At 39.9% G+C, this 20,184-nt stretch overlaps 1 protein-coding gene and 1 long non-coding RNA gene across 5 annotated transcripts; one reads left to right on the top strand and one right to left on the bottom strand.

Moving 5' to 3' along the window:
• The first annotated feature begins 367 nt into the window (after positions 1–367).
• Positions 368–18,955, top strand: LOC144054197 (protein-serine O-palmitoleoyltransferase porcupine-like). 4 transcript variants are annotated; one of them, XM_077569400.1, is made up of 16 exons: positions 368–515; positions 1,783–1,928; positions 1,999–2,191; positions 4,084–4,127; positions 4,207–4,388; positions 4,463–4,593; positions 4,688–4,708; positions 4,815–4,829; positions 6,580–6,705; positions 6,790–6,890; positions 7,838–7,914; positions 7,997–8,060; positions 8,962–9,047; positions 11,062–11,172; positions 13,488–13,678; positions 13,758–14,014. In XM_077569400.1, exons 2-16 carry the CDS (start codon positions 1,793–1,795, stop codon positions 13,909–13,911), a joined length of 1,632 nt encoding a protein of 543 aa, XP_077425526.1. In that variant the 5' UTR covers positions 368–515; positions 1,783–1,792; the 3' UTR covers positions 13,912–14,014. The 4 variants fall into 4 exon arrangements, with proteins under 4 accessions (XP_077425526.1, XP_077425551.1, XP_077425542.1 ...); XM_077569425.1 differs by lacking the exons at positions 13,488–13,678; positions 13,758–14,014 and adding an exon at positions 17,775–18,955; XM_077569416.1 differs by lacking the exons at positions 13,488–13,678; positions 13,758–14,014 and adding an exon at positions 14,033–16,273.
• On the bottom strand, positions 17,881–19,606 carry LOC144054231 (uncharacterized). Its single transcript, XR_013294630.1, has 4 exons — positions 19,471–19,606; positions 19,357–19,388; positions 19,208–19,277; positions 17,881–18,304 (listed from the first exon to the last, which is right to left on the bottom strand). It is a non-coding gene; the product is annotated as an uncharacterized LOC144054231 (long non-coding RNA).
• Positions 19,607–20,184: the final 578 nt, after the last annotated feature.

Below are 20,184 nucleotides of genomic sequence, written 5' to 3'. Positions count from 1 at the left end.
CTGCCGCCATCTAGTGGTGGGGGTTTGAGGTGCAGTTGTATTTCAAGACAGAAATACGTGAATGTTAGCGCTATAGAAATGAGTGGATGTATCATTCATTATTCGATCATGATTCTAATGTTCAGATTTACCTCCTTAATTAACAAAAGTAAGGATTATGGTTATTTTTTTATTTATGAACCACGTTTCTCTTGTAAGGCTAAATTAATGGTGTATTTTCCCACAGCTGCCACTGCACGCTGTCCGCATCCTATTGGTCGAACGGAGCCAGAATGCATGCGCGCTAAATGTGATTGGCTAAGACCGCTGTCACTCGCTGTCCTGATTGGCTGAAGGCGAGATCGTCGATTGGCCGACACGTCTTTCTTGGCTGCGTGAACGACTTGGTACTGATGCTGCGCGTCATCGAGTTCGAAGCATCATCTGGACCTAGTGAAAAGCAAAACACGAGTGGCGAAGTGACTGTAAACGGGCGGGAAAGCAGGAAGGAGCCCACAACTGCCGCTCGACTAAGGGTAAGCTTCCTTCCGGTGCACAAACTGATGTAAGCCGCTATTGACGTGTGGGGGGGCTGCAGGGGTCGACGCTCTAGTGCAAATACCACCGAATCGTCGGAGGATTGTTATCTAGGTCTTCCATCACCTTCCGACAAAAATTGTCACAACACGCTTTTGTCAACGGCGTTTATTGTACGTCCTCTTGTCTGCGTTACGTTCGTGGAGGTCGCGCGCGGATCAGATGTAAGTCAACTGATCGTCCCCCCGGTCCACTGCATTGCGGAGCCACAGCGTGCCCTGCACTCGCTGCACACTGATGCGTTCAAGTAACCCACTTGGACATGTCATGTGTGTCATGTTATCGTGCCGTATGCGCTCACATTTTCACTACGACATAGGCCCACGGTTGACCTTATTTGACACGTCGGATGGTTCAAAAATACTAATAGTCTTCAGTGGATACATAATTTGATGAGATTGTATTAATCGTGAATGTTGTATCTGTAAACAAAACGTGTGTGGACTACTAGCATGAGTTGGCCAAGAATTGTCGCCGATAACCGACTTTAACTAAATGTAACTTGCTTTTAATTAGTATAATTAAATTGATGAGTCGATATTACCATGAGATGAAATAAGTAAGACTCAAAGGCACTTTTGCGTCTTACTTATTTCATCCCAAAAAAACTGATATTTCTGTGATAGCCTTTGCCTGTGACTAGCCTACAAATAAAATCAGGCAGATTGTTAAAGTATAGTCAACCGGCATGTCATCACATTTTGAAATCAAAATAATCATCATAAAATACAACGATCCATAGTCCAACGCTTTTCAATGAGCGGAGAGCATCCTTTCACCGAGTTAAGACCTAGTGACGTACAGCCTGGAATAATTGTCCGTATTGCATTTGCTCAAAAGTCAAGTCAAATTTACAACGTGAGATAACTTCATTTTGACACTGGCAGATTTATCAAACGCTAACACGTCACTTCATGTTAGCGCTCTTATTTTGAAATCTATTCAAACGACTTCCAGTGCAGTACTTAGCGGACTGACACTAACTTTTTAATTGTCACAAAGGAGTAGTAATCTGAGGAGGCTTTCACATCATGCTTTGTTGATGTTACAGGCAGGGTTGAGAATCCAGGTCCAGAAAGTAACAACCTTGCCACAGATTGGTTTAGGCCACAGGTGCTTGTATTCTAAATGAGACAAACTCATTTAGCTGCCAGTTGAGTAGAAGCACAAGACTTGAACCACTTGAACAGCCCTCTGCCATTTCAGACTGGCAGCGATGGGGGCGTTCAGCCGCCAGAAGTTCTTCCAGGAGCTCACTCACGGCTGTCTGCTGCCGACAGCCCAGCAGGGTCTGGAGCAGGTGTGGCAGTTGCTGCTCATCTGCCTGCTGTGTCGCCTTCTCTGGATGTTGAGTTGAGTATTTTGTGTGTCCCGTCAGTCCCGGCGTAGCCCGGGTGGTCACGGTCTCCTTTTCTGTGGCAGGTCTCCCCTCCGTTTTGAAGCATCTGGCCACAGTGGCGGGAGGATTCTACGTCCTCTACCTGTTCTTTGAACTGCACATGATCTGGGTGGTCCTCCTGAGCCTCCTCTGCTACCTCTTCCTCTTCCTGTGTCGCCACTCGACCATGCGAGGAACCTTTCTCTCCATCACCGTGCTCATCTATCTGATGCTGGGGTAAGAATGTCGGCCTTTCACGTACTTTACAGTTTAATCAAATTCAAATCGATATTGCAAAACTAGCTCTGCTTCATTTCGGGCGCTTAGCTTTATTTTATATATAAATATACACATATATTTAATTTGTTAAATTGTATAGTGTCTAGATAAGTTGAGTGCTTAAGAAGTGAAGTCCACGTTTACATTATCATAGTTTCATGTTTATATGAAAAGTTGAAGTGATAAAGCCAACCAATTTGTTTACATTATTTTGTCACCTGAGTTCTGATTTATGCTTACGCCACACTTGTTTGCTAGAACTTTGTCAAGTTGTTGTGGTGAGTGCTTAATTCAAAGAAATGCAAGTCACAGTGTTTACTTAGATAACAACTCTAATTTGATTAGATCAATGAACTCCTATTAACTCATTCACTGCCATAAATTCATTTGAAAAAATTAGGGGTGACAGGCGATTTTTTTATTGTAATTAATCACATGACTTAACTAGTTATCTCACGATTAATCACCAATGTTATATCTGTACAATAAAAAAAAAAGTCTAGGTTTTCATACTCTTGTTAACAAAAGTGGAACAAAATTGTTAAACTAATAGAAAAAATTAAAATTATTTGTTGACGTTTATAGCGTCAATGTTAGTGAATGGATAAAAAAAGAAGAAGAAAACACTATTAAAAATTTGGGGCGTCAGACGATTAAAATTTGTAATTATAATTGATCACATGACTTCACTAGTTAACTCACGATTAATCACAAATTTTATCCATCCATCCATCCATTTCCTTTACCGCTTGTCCTCACAAGGGTCGCGGGGGTTGCTGGAGCCTATCCCAGCTGGCTTCGGGCAGTAGGCGGGGTACACCCTGAACTGGTTGCCAGTCAATTGCAGGGCACACAGAGACGAACAATCATACTCACAATCACACCTATGGACAATTTGGAGTGTCCAATCAACCTGCCATGCATGTTTTTGGAATGTGGGAGGAAACCGGAGTACCCGGAGAAAACCCACGCAAGCACGGGGAGAACATGCAAACTCCACCCAGGAAGGCCGAAGCCTGGACTCGATCTCACGTCCTCTGCACTGGGAGGCGGACGTGCTAACCAGTCAGCCACCGTGCCGCCCCACAAATTTTATATCTGTTCTAAATGTACAATAAAAAAATTCTAGATTTTCATACACTTGTTAACAAAAGTGGAAAAAAATGTTAAACTAATAGAAATAGTTCAAATGAATTTGTGACGTCTATAGCCGTCAATGGCAGTGAATGAGTTAATTCATGGATCATTTGCCTTTAGCGTAAGCCTAACCTAAGGCCAAAACATTTATGTTTTTAAATCTGATTATGTTTATTTTAATGCAGATTAATTTATTACTTGCCATTTGTTTAAAAAAAAATCATGGGAATTTGGGAAGTGGACCTTGAAAAAATAATTGCATATTAAATCATAATGGCAATTTTGAGGGAAAAAAATTACAATTGTATTATTTTACAGTACATTCCTCGCACAAATAAATAGTAAGTCTTTTGGGTGAAGTTTTAAATCCAACCTAAAATCCACCATAACCTTTACACATTGAGGTACAAAAACTAACTAATCTCCAGCTAACTGATTGTCAATGTAAATGGATAGCAATTTAAAAATAATAATAATCATCAACCATGGTGGCCCCCTGAGATGAATTCTTATTTCCCAAACGCAATACGAATCATAATACAGTGTTTTGACTAGTTCTCCGTGGCATACCGTGGAATCGTTAACCGGCCCATGCCTAATTAACAATCAAATGCACATTTGTTTAGTGTAACTTGTATTCCATGTAAAAGCATAACGGCCCGATGAGCATCACTCTCGCTCAAAGCGATCCGTGTTGTGTTTGATTTGAGCAGAGAAGTGCACATGATGGACACCACCAACTGGCACAAGATGAGAGGTAAGCCGCCCCCCGCCGCCCCGTCCTTTTATGCGTTGATTATTCAAGGCCCGTTCCAAGTGTTCCCGCGCTTGCCCAGGTTCCCAGATGGTGGTGGCCATGAAAGCCATCTCGCTGGCCTTCGATCTGGACCGAGGCGTCGTGAGCGCCGTCCCTTCTCCCGTCGAATTCATGGGTTACATTTACTACGTGGGAACCGTCATCTTCGGGCCGTGGATCAGCTTCAGTAGCTACAAAGAGGCTTTAGAAGGGCGGAAGATGGTACGTGCGATACAATATCCGCTCTGAAGGATTGGGAAAGTTGCATTGATTTAATTTTATTTTTAATCCTCCAGAGCCTTTCATGGTTGTTGAAATTGTCTTTAAGCTGGTTTAAAAGTCAGATCTGCCTGGTTGTCTCCAACTGTGTGGCGCCGTACCTCTTCCCGTATTTCATTCCCGTCTACGGGGACAAGCTGCTAAGGAGGTGAGCGGAATACGGAGGCCACAGGCGGCGGGTTTGCATTCTGGTTTGTAGTTTGATATCGTCACGCATCTCTTGAACTTTTGTCTCTTGGCAGCAAAAAGAGAAGGAAAATCAGGTAATCATTTGCAGTAACGTGAACGTTCACAGCATCGCATGCTTATTTTTTTGTTTTGACGTTTACCGAAACTGAAATGCTTCTCTTTTGGTCTATTTCTGCTCAGAGCTTCACTGGCAAAGTAAGTATGTTGTTATTGTGTATATACATACCACAGTCAGTGCCTTACCCCAGATAACTACTGTACTTCATTCATCCAATTTACAATGACCAGCATTAAAATACAGTAAACAACATCAAAAGTCCGTTTGATATTTGGTGACCCACTGGGCATAATTCAGAATTTCATCATTCAAAATTCAATTCAATTTGAATTTGAATGGACTCCGCCCCACAGGATGTTGAATTTGAGTTACAGGAAGTGGAATTGAATTCAGTGCAATTCAGAGAAATTCGTTCTCATCACATATCAGCGGAAATTAGACTTTTGACAGACATTTTTCTCACAAAAATGAAAGCACAGAGACTAACATTATTTATAAATTTCCTCAATGTTGGATGCTAGCAATATAACTTTATTTGGAAGTAATGAAATGAAACAATGTTTTTAGTTAGGGACGGCGCAGCTGAGGGGAATTTCGGGAGTTTCCCAAATCGTCCGTACTTTTCCGTACCCATCACACCGCCCTCCCGCTCGATGAATATTCATCAGCGTGTATTGCCGGCCGTCGTGTGCACTCCCTTGATGAAAGACGGATAGAAATCGCTGGATATTAGCTGTCGGCCCTTCCTCCTTAATTCCATTGATGAATATTATTCTGGGAACAAAATTTCACACGGGAAAATATTTGTCAATGGGGTTGCAGAAAGTTGGTGACCCTTTTCTTAAATTTTTGTGCAAACCCAAATTATATCATATCCTTTGGACTATAAATTGCTTCAGATCAGTCAAAAAACGTATCATAAAGAAGAAAAAACATATATAAGTCGCAATAGACTATCACTTACTATATTGTTTGAGTGGGACATTTATTTTACCAAAAAACTAGACCAAGAATTAGGGGTGTTAGAATAAATCGATTCGGCAATATATCACAATATTACAGCCTGCAATTCTCGAATCGATTTGATATGCAGCCAAATTGATTTTTAAACATGAAACAGACTGCAACCTACATTTTCAGATAAATAAATACATTTTCATACAAATCTTACAGTACATGTACAAGTTTACTGATTAGTATTTTCTAAATTTCAATTTAAAAAAATCGCGATAATGAATTTATAGATTCGTATCAGGATTAATCGGCATCAAATCGAATCGTGACTAAATGAATCGTGATACGAATCGAATCGCCAGGTACGAGGCAATTCACACCCCTACCAAGAATAGTGGGGCGTGGACTGGCAACCACAATCCCTCTTCCCTAATCATTTTGATTAGAAACCTCCACTTCTAACTACGGGAACATTTTTCTTTTTATTTTGAAATTGTTTACATTAACTAGGATGCCGCATTGCATTGTGGTCAACGGTAGAATCCTGGCCAGTTATTGCACCTTTTTTTCTTTTTTACCTTGGTCCACAAAGTGACACAGGATTCTAGTTAGGTAAGCCATTTTAAACTAAAAAGAAAAACTTTTCCATAGTTAGAAGCGTAAGGTTCGAATTCAACCGGAATTTCGTCAACACAATTACTGAACGGTGATTTTGGGTGCCAGTTCGAGCGCAAATTTTAATACAGCTATGCAAGTCGCACCTGAGTCTAATTTTCAGAACCAGACAAACTATGAAAAAAAGTACAGTCCGAAATAATAATCAATAACTATAATGGCACCGTTACTCTCCTTAGAGATGTTTGAGTCCAAGGAAGTTGTCTCAATTAACAGTGATGACAGGCAATATTTTTTTAATTTTTTTTTGTGCTCTAGGTGGTTGTTGGCTTACGAGAACACGCTGTCTTTCCACTTCAGCAACTATTTTGTTGCTTATTTGAGCGAGACCACAGCCACTCTGGCCGGGGTCGGCTTCACCGAGGAGAAAGAAAACCTCAAATGGTCCGTAAAGCAAAGCGTTGCAATGGGCCGCATGGGCTCGTACAGTATGTTCCGCACGTTAAAAAATATTTTTTTTCTTTGTAGGGATCTGACGGTGTCAAAGCCGCTGAACATCGAGTTTCCCCGCTCGATGGTGGAGGTGGTCACGTCGTGGAATCGGCCCATGTCACGTTTTCTGAATGCCTGTGAGTTGCACTGTACACACGCTCATAAAAGCCCCCAAATATGAGTGAGTGGCAAATTGAAAGGACTGATTGGAAACGGCAATAATCTCACAGCCTCCTCAAAAAAAAAAATCCCCACCAAAAATCTGTTTGTAATGATTAAATAAGGAAAATAGCACTCTCAATTCCTTTTGCTTTGAACAACTTGGTCACTAGGTGGCAGTATAATACAGTCAAATGGCGAAGACTTTCAGTTAACTAGTTTAAGTGACTTGCTAATCTGCAGTCATATGAGTCCATTTTCGCAGAGAATCAGTGTTCTTATTGGCAGCCATTTTAGCTTTTAGTCCCAGGCTGTGTCCCCAAAGCCCTCATTCACCACATAGTGAGGCACTTTATAGTGCTTAATATGTAGTGCCCTCATTCTGTTTTGCGATTTGGGCAGCCAGCTCACTATTTTCTCCTCGTCGCATATCACGTGGCCACCGTAACTGTTACGACGCCACGGCGCATAAATCTCCGACTATTTTTTGTGAATGAAAATGTTCTAAAACTGTGCTTCCAGTTCTATTTTTTACTAAAACGCATTAATTATTTCCATTGTATATATTAATGCATTGACGCCATGTTTTTGTTATTCTCACAGTCACAATGCATTGTGGTCTATATCAACCCCGTTGAGTGAACATCGATGTTCACTACTTTTCAAAGTGCATTGTGGGTAATTTTGAGTGCCCTAGATTTTCGCTCCGTGGACACTCGGACGTCACTACAAAATGGCGTGACCCCTCAGCAGGGCGAGTTGGGTGCACATTCGGACATAGCCCTGGTTTTATTACTTTGGTTTTCAAAGTTATGATGAGTTAGACCTGGTTTTACTGAGTCTAAACTACCAAATTACCTCCTATCTAAATTTCTTATTGCAAACAAGGCGGAAAAAACCCATAACAGAGACTTTTATTTTGTAGATGTATTTCAGAGTGCTCTGAAATTTGGGACTTTCTCTGCCGTCATGCTGACGTACGCAGCCAGTGCCCTTCTGCACGTGAGTAACAAAGCAGTCAGACTGTGCACGGCATTCCTCCACATCGGAGTAGCAATTGTTGACTTTTGATTGTGTCTGCTAGGGTTTGAGTTTCCATCTGGGTGCCGTGCTCTTGTCTCTTGGCTTCATCACCTACACTGAGCACGGTGAGAGTCTGTCCAACACAAGGGTGTCAAACCAGCCTGTCCGGTTGAGTCCGGCCCATTGGGATAGCACACATTTAACTGGAGTCCTTCAGTAAAAGTAACTCTTGTTGTCCACTGGAGGGCGCACTTGTAACTTCTCAATGTGCATTGTCCTAAAAAACAAAAACAAAACAGATTCGCCCAAGGGTCTGTTCTAAAATTAGGTCCCCAGTGATGGGACACTGTGACTTACTAAGTTTTATTAAAAGAGAAGAAGAATGTTAACGTTTATATTCAAATTTAACATGATATATGTTTCTTTTGTATTACATTTTCTATTGTTTGTTTGTTAATTGGGAAAAATGCTCTTTTTATTTCCCCAAATACTGTATTTAAAAAACTATCATCAGTTTAGAGCTGTCATTTTAATACCGTGATATTTTTTCCTCACTGTTATCATACCATCATAATCTAATAACGCCCCATTTATGTATGTGGACATTTATGTAAATTTAAAATGATTTCTATGTCATATTGTGCCCTTTTCTAAAATGTGTGTACACCATCTAGATCTAATGTGATCTGCAAGTTGTGCAGAAGTTGCTAAAACTGATTTCTAATATTGTTGAAATTGGACGCATTTTTCTCAGATTTTAGAAGATAATAATCTATATACATAAACATACTGTATATATATAGCTTAATAGGCCACAAATAAACAAACCGGTCCAGCCTCTGAACTCAACTGAGTTTGACACTTGTGCATCTTTTACACTCGTAGCTTTGTAGTAACGGCTAATTGCAAGCCACCATTACGCTCCATTTCTGTGCACTGCGCTACAATCATTTACTATCTCTCATCGCCGGGAGGAAGCGCTTTATGTTAATGCCTCGGCCCTCTTCTGTTTTTTTTTTGTGTCAGTGCTGCGGAAGAGACTGGCGGCCATTTTCAACGCCTGCGTTCTGGCCAAGAAATGTCAGCCAAACTGCACCCACCGGAACAAAAAGGTGACACACCCGTCGCGTTTTTTTCTTTTCTCTCCATAGCTCTTTGTTTTCTGTGCATGAACAGTTTGCTGACTCTTGCATCCTTCCCAAGCTCTCTGTTGGACCTCTGTTAGTTATGTATGACTATTACTTTATTTTTTATTTTTTATTTTTTATAGCCTTTGTCCATAACCTTTGACCCGGTTGCAGGTACACACTGCTAGCATCAGACTGTTTCTCACCGAAGACAACTTGTGTTGTCATCAGATCTCCCAGCATAGAGAAAATACTTTTCAACACTAACAGGCGCTGACAACATAACGATGTCGTATAAGAAATCTGAAAAATGAGACCGGTTTTATGCCAAACCTCTTACGTCAATATGTCTATGTAAGCAATATGCAATTTTGACTCCTCAAATCCTTCCGATGACTGTTACAGTACAGTGGTGCCTTGAGATACGAGTTACATTTGTTCCATGACCACTCGTTACTCTAAGCAGGTGAATCTCCAATTGTCTTTCTCCGTCAAAATGAATGATAATGACATGAATCCGTTAAATGCATCCCCCCAAAAACAACAATAAAAAATAGTCAGGAAAAAAATTTAAGTAAGACCTGATTAAATAGATTTTTGAAAATTGAATGTAAAAAGACCATCTGAGACATGATCCTACAAATATGAGGATACACTTGGCGACCGATAAGACTAGTATTAATTTAACAGATGGTAATTATATGAGTTGTTTATTGAGGTATAAAATAGGAATCTAACAATATCCAAACATCATAATACCATATTATCACGATATGAAGCTCACAATGTGATAATTATCTTATGTTGTTACAATATTGTGGGGAGGTTGGCGATATAAAAAATTTCACAATATTGTAAAAAAAGAAAAGAAAAAAAGAGCTCATACAAATAAATATTGTGCTTTTGTACATAACAGTAATGCCCATAAACAACCTACAATCTCTAATAACACTTAATATTGACTTGCTAATGACATAGTGACTCGGTTCACAAGCATATTACGTTCCCCTTCATCTGACCATTAGCGTGCATTTTAAGCATAAGAAGGGCTAAAACATGCCTTGTGAAAATTAAACTGCACAACAACAAAAAACTAGCCACCAGAGAACGCTAGAACTGCATAAATGGAAATCAACCTGACTTTTTAAACAGATGTGCTGCTTTTAACATAACGACGGCGATATTGTGGCAGTTTTAATATCGCAATAGCACGATATTGCTGTTATTGTCGCATCCCTAGTATAAAATAATGCTGTCATGGAGTTAAAATTTTATAACCAAAATATTAGCAGTCAATGAAAGCACACTCTTTTAATAGAGCAATTGCTTTGGAAGTAAATGAATTGTGCATGTGTACCTAATGTTGTGGCCAAGGAATGTGTACACAAATGATGCCAGTAAAAGCATAATTTTCCTAACAAAAACTATATTTATATATATTTAAGATCTTTCATTATTTTCTTAGTTAGAACTGCATGAAAATATACTGTATCTCTTTGTATTGACTGAGCTACAGATGTGGGAGGGAGGGGGGGGGGGGGGGCTTTGATGCTTACTTACTCAACCTGCTGAAATTCCAACCATTCTCAACTTCAGTTTCAACTGTCCGCTTGACAGACTGTAGACTCAAACACATTCTAAAAGTTCAAAATATATCAGAAGGAAGGCTCCTCCTAAACTAATGTGGGAGGTACTGTGCTTTAATTCTTCAGGAAACGACATCTGCAGTGGTTAAAATGCAGCAGCCTCAACGGTCTGCCGGGCCCTGTCAAGTGCGATAATTTAGAGTTAGTGTGTCTGGCCCAATGCCCAGAAGAAAAAAAAAGAATCGTTATGCAGGATTGCTTAGACAAATCCTGAGCAGCAGGAAAGGAGCCGAATGATCCCTGCAAACAAAAAGCTTCCTGTATGGACTTACAGGCAATCCAATAAATAATATACTGTATATGTATACATGATGATATACATGATGTTTACTGCATTGTGTGTTTGTGTGCAGACACTTTGGGTGTACATGATCAACATAGCATTCAGCGCTCTGGCAGTCGTCCATCTGACGTACTTGGGTTCAGTGTTCAATTCTAGCGTGGACTACATGGAGGAAGATGAGGTGAGCTTGTAATCTATTTGAGTGCAGATGGACCATCCCACCCGATCTGTGTCCCCAGGAAATGTAGCGTATAAATACATGATGCAATTCACTGTAAAATGCTTTTTTTTTTTTTATCAATGTAGTTTCCCGCACATCGATCTGATTACGTATACAATTAGATTAATTTTAACTACTTAGAAATGTTGCATATTTTTGTGCATTTTCTCACTTCCTATCCCAACTATATATGCTTATACAAGGTACTTACACTCTAAAAACAGTTGGGTCAAAAACAACCCAACTGTGGGTCAAAAATGGACCGAGCCTCTACTTGGGTCGATTTGACCCAACTTTGAGTCAAGAAATTGGTCTTTTAGTGTAAAACACCTTAAAAATATTGGTCAGATCCTATACTTGGGTAAAAAAAAGGTCATTTGGTATAAAACAACCCAGAAAGTACACTCTAAAAACAGTTGGGTCAAAAATAACCCAACTGTGGGTCAAAAATGGACCGAGCCTCTACTTGGGTCGATTTGACCCAAATTTGAGTCAAGAAATTGGTCTTTTAGTGTAAAACACCTTAAAAATATTGGTCAGATCCTATACTTGGGTAAAAAAAAAAAAAAAAAGGTCATTTGGTATAAAACAACCCAGAAAGTACACTCTAAAAACAGTTGGGTCAAAAATAACCCAACTGTGGGTCAAAAATGGACCGATCCTCTACTTGGGTCGATTTGACCCAACTTTGAGTCAAGAAATTGGTCTTTTAGTGTAAAACACCTTAAAAATATTGGTCAGATCCTATACTTGGGTAAAAAAAAAAAAAGGTAATTTGGTATAAAACAACCCAGAAAGTACACTCTAAAAACAGTTGGGTCAAAAATAACCCAACTGTGGGTCAAAAATGGACCGATCCTCTACTTGGGTCGATTTGACCCAAATTTGAGTCAAGAAATTGGTCTTTTAGTGTAAAACACCTTAAAAATATTGGTCAGATCCTATACTTGGGTAAAAAAAAAAAAAAAAAAGGTCATTTGGTATAAAACAACCCAGAAAGTACACTCTAAAAACAGTTGGGTCAAAAATAACCCAACTGTGGGTCAAAAATGGACCGATCCTCTACTTGGGTCGATTTGACCCAACTTTGAGTCAAGAAATTGGTCTTTTAGTGTAAAACACCTTAAAAATATTGGTCAGATCCTATACTTGGGTAAAAAAAAAAAAAGGTCATTTGGTATAAAACAACCCAGAAAGTACACTCTAAAAACAGTTGGGTCAAAAATAACCCAACTGTGGGTCAAAAATGGACCGATCCTCTACTTGGGTCGATTTGACCCAACTTTGAGTCAAGAAATTGGTCTTTTAGTGTAAAACACCTTAGAAATATTGGTCAGATCCTATACTTGGGTAAAAAAAAAAAAAAAGGTCATTTGGTATAAAACAACCCAGAAAGTACACTCTAAAAACAGTTGGGTCAAAAATAACCCAACTGTGGGTCAAAAATGGACCGATCCTCTACTTGGGTCGATTTGACCCAACTTTGAGTCAAGAAATTGGTCTTTTAGTGTAAAACACCTTAAAAATATTGGTCAGATCCTATACTTGGGTCAAAAAAAAAGTTGGGTCAAATTGACCCATAAAGTGGATCGGTCCATTTTCGATCCATAATTGGGTTACTTTTGACCCAACAGTTTTTAGAGTGTATGTTGTTTTTCAACTATTTTTTTTTCTAACCTGGCAATAGCCAGACTGATAATTGTGATTCACTCAAGGGAGTTCTTCACATTATTCTCGTAGTTTGTGAACAAATATTGCGAGAATTCAGCTTGCTGGCAAGATGATCCATTTTCTCCATTTTCTCAAATCCAGTGGTACCTCGGAGTTTGAACATAATTCGTTCCTGCGAAGTGTTTAAAGACCGAAATTGTTCAACCTCCGAAACATTTTTTCTCATCAGAAATAATGTAAATGCAATTAATCCGTTCCCGAGCTCCAAAAACAGAACATTTCTATTTTAATTTATATTTATGTAAAACACATGTACACTATGTACCGTATTTTAAACAATAAAAAATGCCTTACCTTTTTTTGTTTTGGTGTGATGGCATCAGTGGATGATAAATGCTATGTTAATGCTAGCTTTGGTTCAGTGCTGAGTTTGTGTATTTTACATTGGGCATATTGTTAGACTACTAAGCAGTCTATGCCGTGCGTTGTTTAACGTCAGGCACGTTGTTGAACACCTAAGGGGGGTCTTTACAGTATTTACGGAAGTAGTCACGGTAGTTACAACGGCGCAATAATCTCCTTCCTAATTCCACTGTGGTTCGTAGCGCTGTATGTTTTTCTTTGCTGCCACTGGCACTCTTTCTTTGGGCCCATGGCGAAGAAAATTGTCGTGGAAAAAAATCCAAATGCACTCACGAGTATGGAGCACCTCCGGGAGTATTCACAATCTGAGCAGTGCATCGTCTCAACTACCGCAACGCGAACATTCGGCATCGCTCGGCTACCCGTTTTCAAGGTACGTTTGGCTTAGCTTGCTTTGCTTGGGTGTTCAAACTCCAATAATGAGTTCAAACATTTTTTACTCCGATTTTTAGGTTAAAGTCCGACTTGTACGAGTTCCGAGACGTTCAAACTCCGAGGTTCCACCGTAGTGGGGTGGGCCTCCATGGGTTTCACCCAAAAACATGTTTCTTTGCGGGGGTTTTGGCTGTAAAAGAATCAAGAGTAATTACGCATCCACTGCAGTAAGTGGCAGTATCCACAATGATACACTCCCTTGACCATGTTTTCCGAGAACCATGACGAACGGATTTGAAATCTTTTTTTTTTTTTTTTTGCTCCTCTGCTTTATGTCCCAACCCCCATACAGGATGACATAAGCCATCATACCATTCAAAAGTGGTCAGAGCTGAGCTGGACAAGCCACTGGATGACATTTGGATGCTGGATATTGTACCGCCTCGTTCTCTAGATTAGAGAAGGCGCAAAAGAAGCAGCAATAAGGTTTCTCTTCCCTGCGACTGTCAGAGAAGCAGTCGATGGCGAGGCAGGCGGCGAATTGGCGCCTGTTTCATTTGTCATCCCGACCTGCTGGGGACTCCTTTTGATATCATCACCATTCTTCTTCCTCCTTTTATATGGACGCTGTCTTCTTTTTTTTCTTTCTGCGTGCTCTTGTTGTGACAGCAGTTACTGATGTCTCCCTGCGAGTCACAATCGATATCGATCGGCTTGTCCTCTCCCGGGATTGAGCTGTTATCTCTGCACCAGACGCGCTTTCCCTTCACCTCAAGCGGTTCATAATCATATTTCCCCCCATTATGATGACGATCAACGGATATTGCGCAATGCCCTTGTTCAGTTATTCCCACGGAAAGAACAACGAGCATATTTGGAAACTTTTTAAAGGGAAATTTGACTCATTTAGTATTTTCAGCAATAAAAAAAGTGAATATTTTGTCTAGAATGAATTTGATGACTTCATTATTTTCATCAACAATGAATACCTTTAAAAACACATTTTTGCCACTTGCTCTCGACTGAAAATGACATTACAGGTGCTCAGAGCTTAGTTAACGACCAGTCACGGCTTCTGGGTTTGGTCATGTGATGTGAGCAAACTGAGCCACGATTGGTCGTTTTTCTGAGCCCTAACTACACGTGATGTCATTTTCAGTCAAGGGGCAAAATGTGTTTTTAAAGGTATTCATTAATTATACATGAAAAATGGCAACGTTATCAAATTAATTATAGACAAAATATTATCTTTTTACTGCTGACAATGACTAAATGAGGCAAGCATCCCTTTAACTTATGTCACTCTATCACCGAGCATTTCTTTTGAGCGAGCATGTGTGAGACGGTGAGTTTACATAAGGATGAATAGAGCACAAATAATGTCCAAATATTTATTTTTGTCTGTTGATTTTCTCTTTTACCCATAGTTGCAAATGTTTGCCCTAAGATTAAGACGATGTCCTTCAATCAATTGTTGAGCCTGAAAATTCACACACATAAAAAAAGACAACACTTTTTATAATATTTGTTAACTCATTCAGTGCCATTGACGACTATAGACGTCAATAATCTATTTTAAGTAGGCTGGCAGTGAATGAGTTAAGAGAGTCATTATGACGAGAAAAATGGTCTGTAACCAGCCCCCCCCCCCCAAAAAAAAACAGTTCTCTTTACACCTCTAATTTAATTTGCAATAAACGAGCACACCTTTAAAAAAAAAAAAATACCATCAAGAAATAGAAGGTGTGACTTATCATTTGTGAGCGGATCTTACTATAATTCTTAAAGTTATTATTTTGAAGTTTGGATGATTGTGCCTAGAAGTTTTATGTCCTACTGCCAAGTCATAGTGATTCGTTCAACAAATGTCATAAAAATGTCATGTATCTTAAAATGGTCAACTCCTGCTTACAGCAAAAGTAAATCAAGCATTAATACTTGATGATTTTGCTATTACAATTGAAGTTTTGAATCAATATTGCACATGGGAGTGTAGACAATAAACCCTTTCAGTATTCTTTTTTTTTTTTTGCATAACATTTTGTAGGAATAATTGTACAGTTGGTCTTATTGTGTATTTCGTCACGATAACTTTGCACCACAAATGATCACCTGAAAAAATGTCTGATTGCTTTTACATACTCTGCGTAGTTGCAACATCAAAGGATTGCATTGTGACTAAGTGCAAGCAAGGGTTCGTTAGAGCCTGAGGGTTCGACTCTATTTTCATCAATGGTGCAAATGCCTGCATCCGAGTCAAATTCACCAAAATTGCATTCGACCAGATGTCTACCTTGCGCCAGTATTTAGATGTGGTCTGAGCATGTGTAACATTGGATCAACGTTTTGCCACCAAATTGCCGGTGGAGCTGCCATCTTGGCGCAGGCAGGTGCACCAAATTAGCAAATTGAGGTGAAAATCCAGATCTGCCGACATTTGCACCACACCGCAAATGCTCCATCTATGAAAATAGAGCCCGGAGTGTTTGCTGCTCAATCCAGCATTCATTTTCAAAGAGAATATTTTTCCTGTAAATGTGAATATACTGATCCACCTGTGATAATCGTTTTATAAAATTTTTCAAGAAACCTGTCAGGTGTTGGTTTTTGGAATTACACTTGTACACACACACACACACACACACTCGCGTTTGTTTTACTATCTTTGTGGGGCCATCTCATTGACATAATGTATTTCCCAGCAAAATGGCCCCCACATGGACGGGTGGGCCCCACAACTCTGTGAAATCCCAGAATGTTGACCCCACTATGTAACAAAAACAAACCACACACACACACACACAGGTTTGTTTTACTATCTTTGTGGGACCATCTCATTGACATAATGCATTTCCTAGCCCCTCCCCCTAACCCCAACCATCAAAAATGATTGCCTACCCCTATTCCTTACCCTAACCTCAACCATAACACAATTCAAACCTAAACTCTAAAACCAAGTCTTGACCCTCAAAAAGAGGTCTAAACTTGTGGGGCCCAGCAAAATGGCCCCACATGGACGGGTGGGCCGCTCAACTCTGTGAAATCCCGAAATGTTGGCCCCACTATGTAACAAAAACAAGACCACACACACACACACACACGAGTCTCACAGCTCTTTTGGCCACCTAACCACACACGGGAAGCCACGTAACATTTTTGCTATCTAAAGTGTGGATAATAGTGCAAGTTTTTTTTGTTTTTTTCCCCCCGTATATGTACAAAAACTAGTGTGTTGCATTTATGAAATCAGTAAACTGCTACAAAGAACATAACATATACGTATGAACTCTTAAAAAATATACTTGTTGAAGGACTATTTCATTTACTGATGTAAAATATACTACAGCTATATTTGTAAAGTAATAGGTATTTACAACATTTCTTTTACACCCTTTAGGTCATTTCTGCTCCAAACCTCAACGTACAGCATCGGCACATCAGGAAAGTTAAAGTACCACTGATTGTCACGCCCAACTAAGTTGGGTGAAATTTGTTCTGCGCATTTGACACATCCCCTGAGCGGTGAGCAGCAGGGGTTGCGTTCGAGAATCATTTTGTGATCTAACACCCCAAATCCAACCCTTAATGCTGAGTGTCGAGCAGGGAGGCAAATGGGTCCCATTTATATAGTATGGTATGACCCGGCCGGGGATTAAACCCACGACCTCCCAGTCTCAGGGCGAACACTCTACAACAAGGCCACGGTAAAGCGTGACCCAAATTACTTTGATCATAGTTCATGTAAAGCAAATATCGCTAAGCATTTCACATCAGCACAAAAAATCAACAAAATGTTTTATTTTAATATTACAAGCAGGGCTGGACTGGCCATCTGTCATATAGGACAGCTGCCCAGTGGGTCGGTGTTTTTTGGATTCTATGTGGTGCTATTCAATTATTATTTTTGCTCCATTTTACCCCAAGAGACAGGTCCACAATTTAGAGGGAGCAGCCCATTAATCCATTTACCATATAGAGAGCAAATTGAAACAATAAGCATCAGCAAGTTATCTTCCATTTTAGAATTACAAGAATTTGAATTCGAAGAACAAACCAAGTAACATAAAATGAAATGTGTATTTATTTTTGCAAAGTCATAGAAAGCCACGGCAGATGGATGAAAGAGCACATGCTGCCCCGGAGCCGCAAGTTGCAGACCCCTGCTACAAAAAGTCAACGGCAGTCACACGCACATTCAAGTCATGTAAGAAATAGTTGTTTATTTGAATCATTATTTACAAGAAAAATGTATGGACTGTTAAACAGTCAATACTCAGGTTGAATTGGGAATCGGGTGACAAACTGGGGTCTTGCTCTGAGCAATGATGTATTTTTTCCACTGGCGTGTGAGCATCCAGCATGTTGGATGGGCACAGATAAAGGTCGGGAACACGGGAAAGGGAGAGACAGCTGAGATCCGCTTGATTTTCCTTCTCTGTGAGAAATGAGCAAATGTCGTGTTGGAAGGACATCCATCAACCCGGCTCGGGGAGGCGGAGGGGGGCTCAGCTCAGCCCTGCCTGCCCCGAGGACCCCCGTGTTTGCGACGGCAGGAGCCCAGCAGCGTCTCCAGTGCCATCTTCACAAAAGCCTGGAAGTTACTGCTTCTCTCCCTTCGGCTGTCCTGCGAGGGGACGAAACATGGACAGATAGCTTCGCTGGGGACACGGCGTGCCTCGTCGTCACCTCATTTCTGCACTTGACTGATTAATCGGCAATTACTTTGATAATCGATTTGTCGTTTAGAGCAGTCTTTTTTGTAAACTTTTCACACCAAGTGCCACCTCAAAAAACATTTTGTCTCTTCACATAACACCATAATGGCCAACATTAGAATACAAAAGAAAAAATATAGAGGCCCCATTTAGTCCTAAAAAGCAAATTTTCTGTACTTAATTGAAATATAACTGAACTGTAATTAAAATTGTACATCAAATATAAAAAATAAAAATACTGTAAAATAAGCTAAATGATGTATGTTTCTATGTTTGATTGTTTTTTATATTTTAAATGTTGTCAATTTCAATTGCATTTAATTCAGGGATTTGGATAGATGGATTCTTTCACATGCCATTAGTGGAACCTGTACCGAACTTTGAGATTCACAATTGTAGAGCCATTGTTTAACTCTAAATTGTCCAGATCCTCTGATTTCAGCCTCTTAACACTAAATATTCTCCCATTTCTGTAGTCTTCTTCTTTGTGTTGAATCCAATTACAACATTTGCAATATCTGCTTTTACTTTTGAAAACAACATTCAACATTTTTTTTTTTTTTACCAACCACAACAGTAAATTAATTGTAATGACTGTATGGAAAAAAGTAACAGTCATTTACAGAAATTCAATCTTTATTTGTTTTTTGTAATAATTAGTTAACAAACAGTAAAAGGAAAAAATATTTAGCAATAAACTCTGAGGAAAATGACATTTGATCCGATTATTCGATAGAATTGATAGAATAATCGTTACTAAAAGTATTTGATATCTGCAGCCCAAATGTATAGTGCTTCATATAAATGCTTACCTCCTTGCTTCTTGTTGTCATCTCCTTTCTGATCACCTTTCTTCGGCTGCTCTTTAGGACTCTGAGGTTGCTGTGGAAGCAACGTTAAACAAATCAGAACATTTCGTGGAGAAAGAAAATATGCAGATATGTAGTAACAATTTTCCCACCTTGGTAGTTGACTTCTTGTCCGACTTGTTACCTGAAAACATCGACGGGTTAATAATACTGGACCAGCAGTTCGCGTGCCGCTCGTTTTTTGAACGTATCGTATGTTTGCTCACCTTTCGTTCCTGGCATTTTGGCTGCGCTCCAGAGCCTGTGTCGTTTTGTTCAGAATGCAGTGCTAAACGTGCTGTTCCACGCGCTCATTTATGGCCCGCGCTGCTGAATGGCCGGCCCGGCGGGGCCCCTTCCAGAAAGAGCGGCGCCAACAAGCAAAGAGCCCCGTCAGCTGTGCGCCGCCCCTGCGGCTCTGTGCTGAGCCAGGCAAAAGCCAGCCCAGCTGACCTTGTCATACTGCCTTTGTCACGCCACTGGAACTGTCCGTGCACCTTTTGTTCCTGGCTACTGAGTATCCCATGTCCATATCAAAATAGGACAGGATATGGTGGGGGACCTGAGAAGCATGACTTGACTGGAGTTGCACTAAAGTGGAAATTTTTTCTGGACTCTGGACTTGCTTGACTTAAATTTATGAACTTGGAATCCATCAGCATTAACTAGCGCTGCAACTATTGATTATTTTAAATAATTGATTCATCTGGCGATTGCTTTTCACATCCATGTATTCAAAACCAGGATATTATTTAAAAATTTATTTTATTAAGTTATTGTTTTAACTGTCTTTGTTTTTATATGCCTGATTTCTACTTTTTGTACAACATTTTGTATGCAGCTATTTTTTTTTTTTAAGTGCTGTAAATTGATTTGAGTATGACACAACAACGACATCTTCACCCATCACAAAGACAGATTCATGGTCACAAAGTAGTTTT

Source organism: Vanacampus margaritifer, chromosome 1 (genome assembly GCF_051991255.1).
Source record: "Vanacampus margaritifer isolate UIUO_Vmar chromosome 1, RoL_Vmar_1.0, whole genome shotgun sequence".
Taxonomy (NCBI): domain Eukaryota; kingdom Metazoa; phylum Chordata; class Actinopteri; order Syngnathiformes; family Syngnathidae; genus Vanacampus; species Vanacampus margaritifer.
This window is presented reverse-complemented; position numbering and strand designations above follow the sequence as displayed.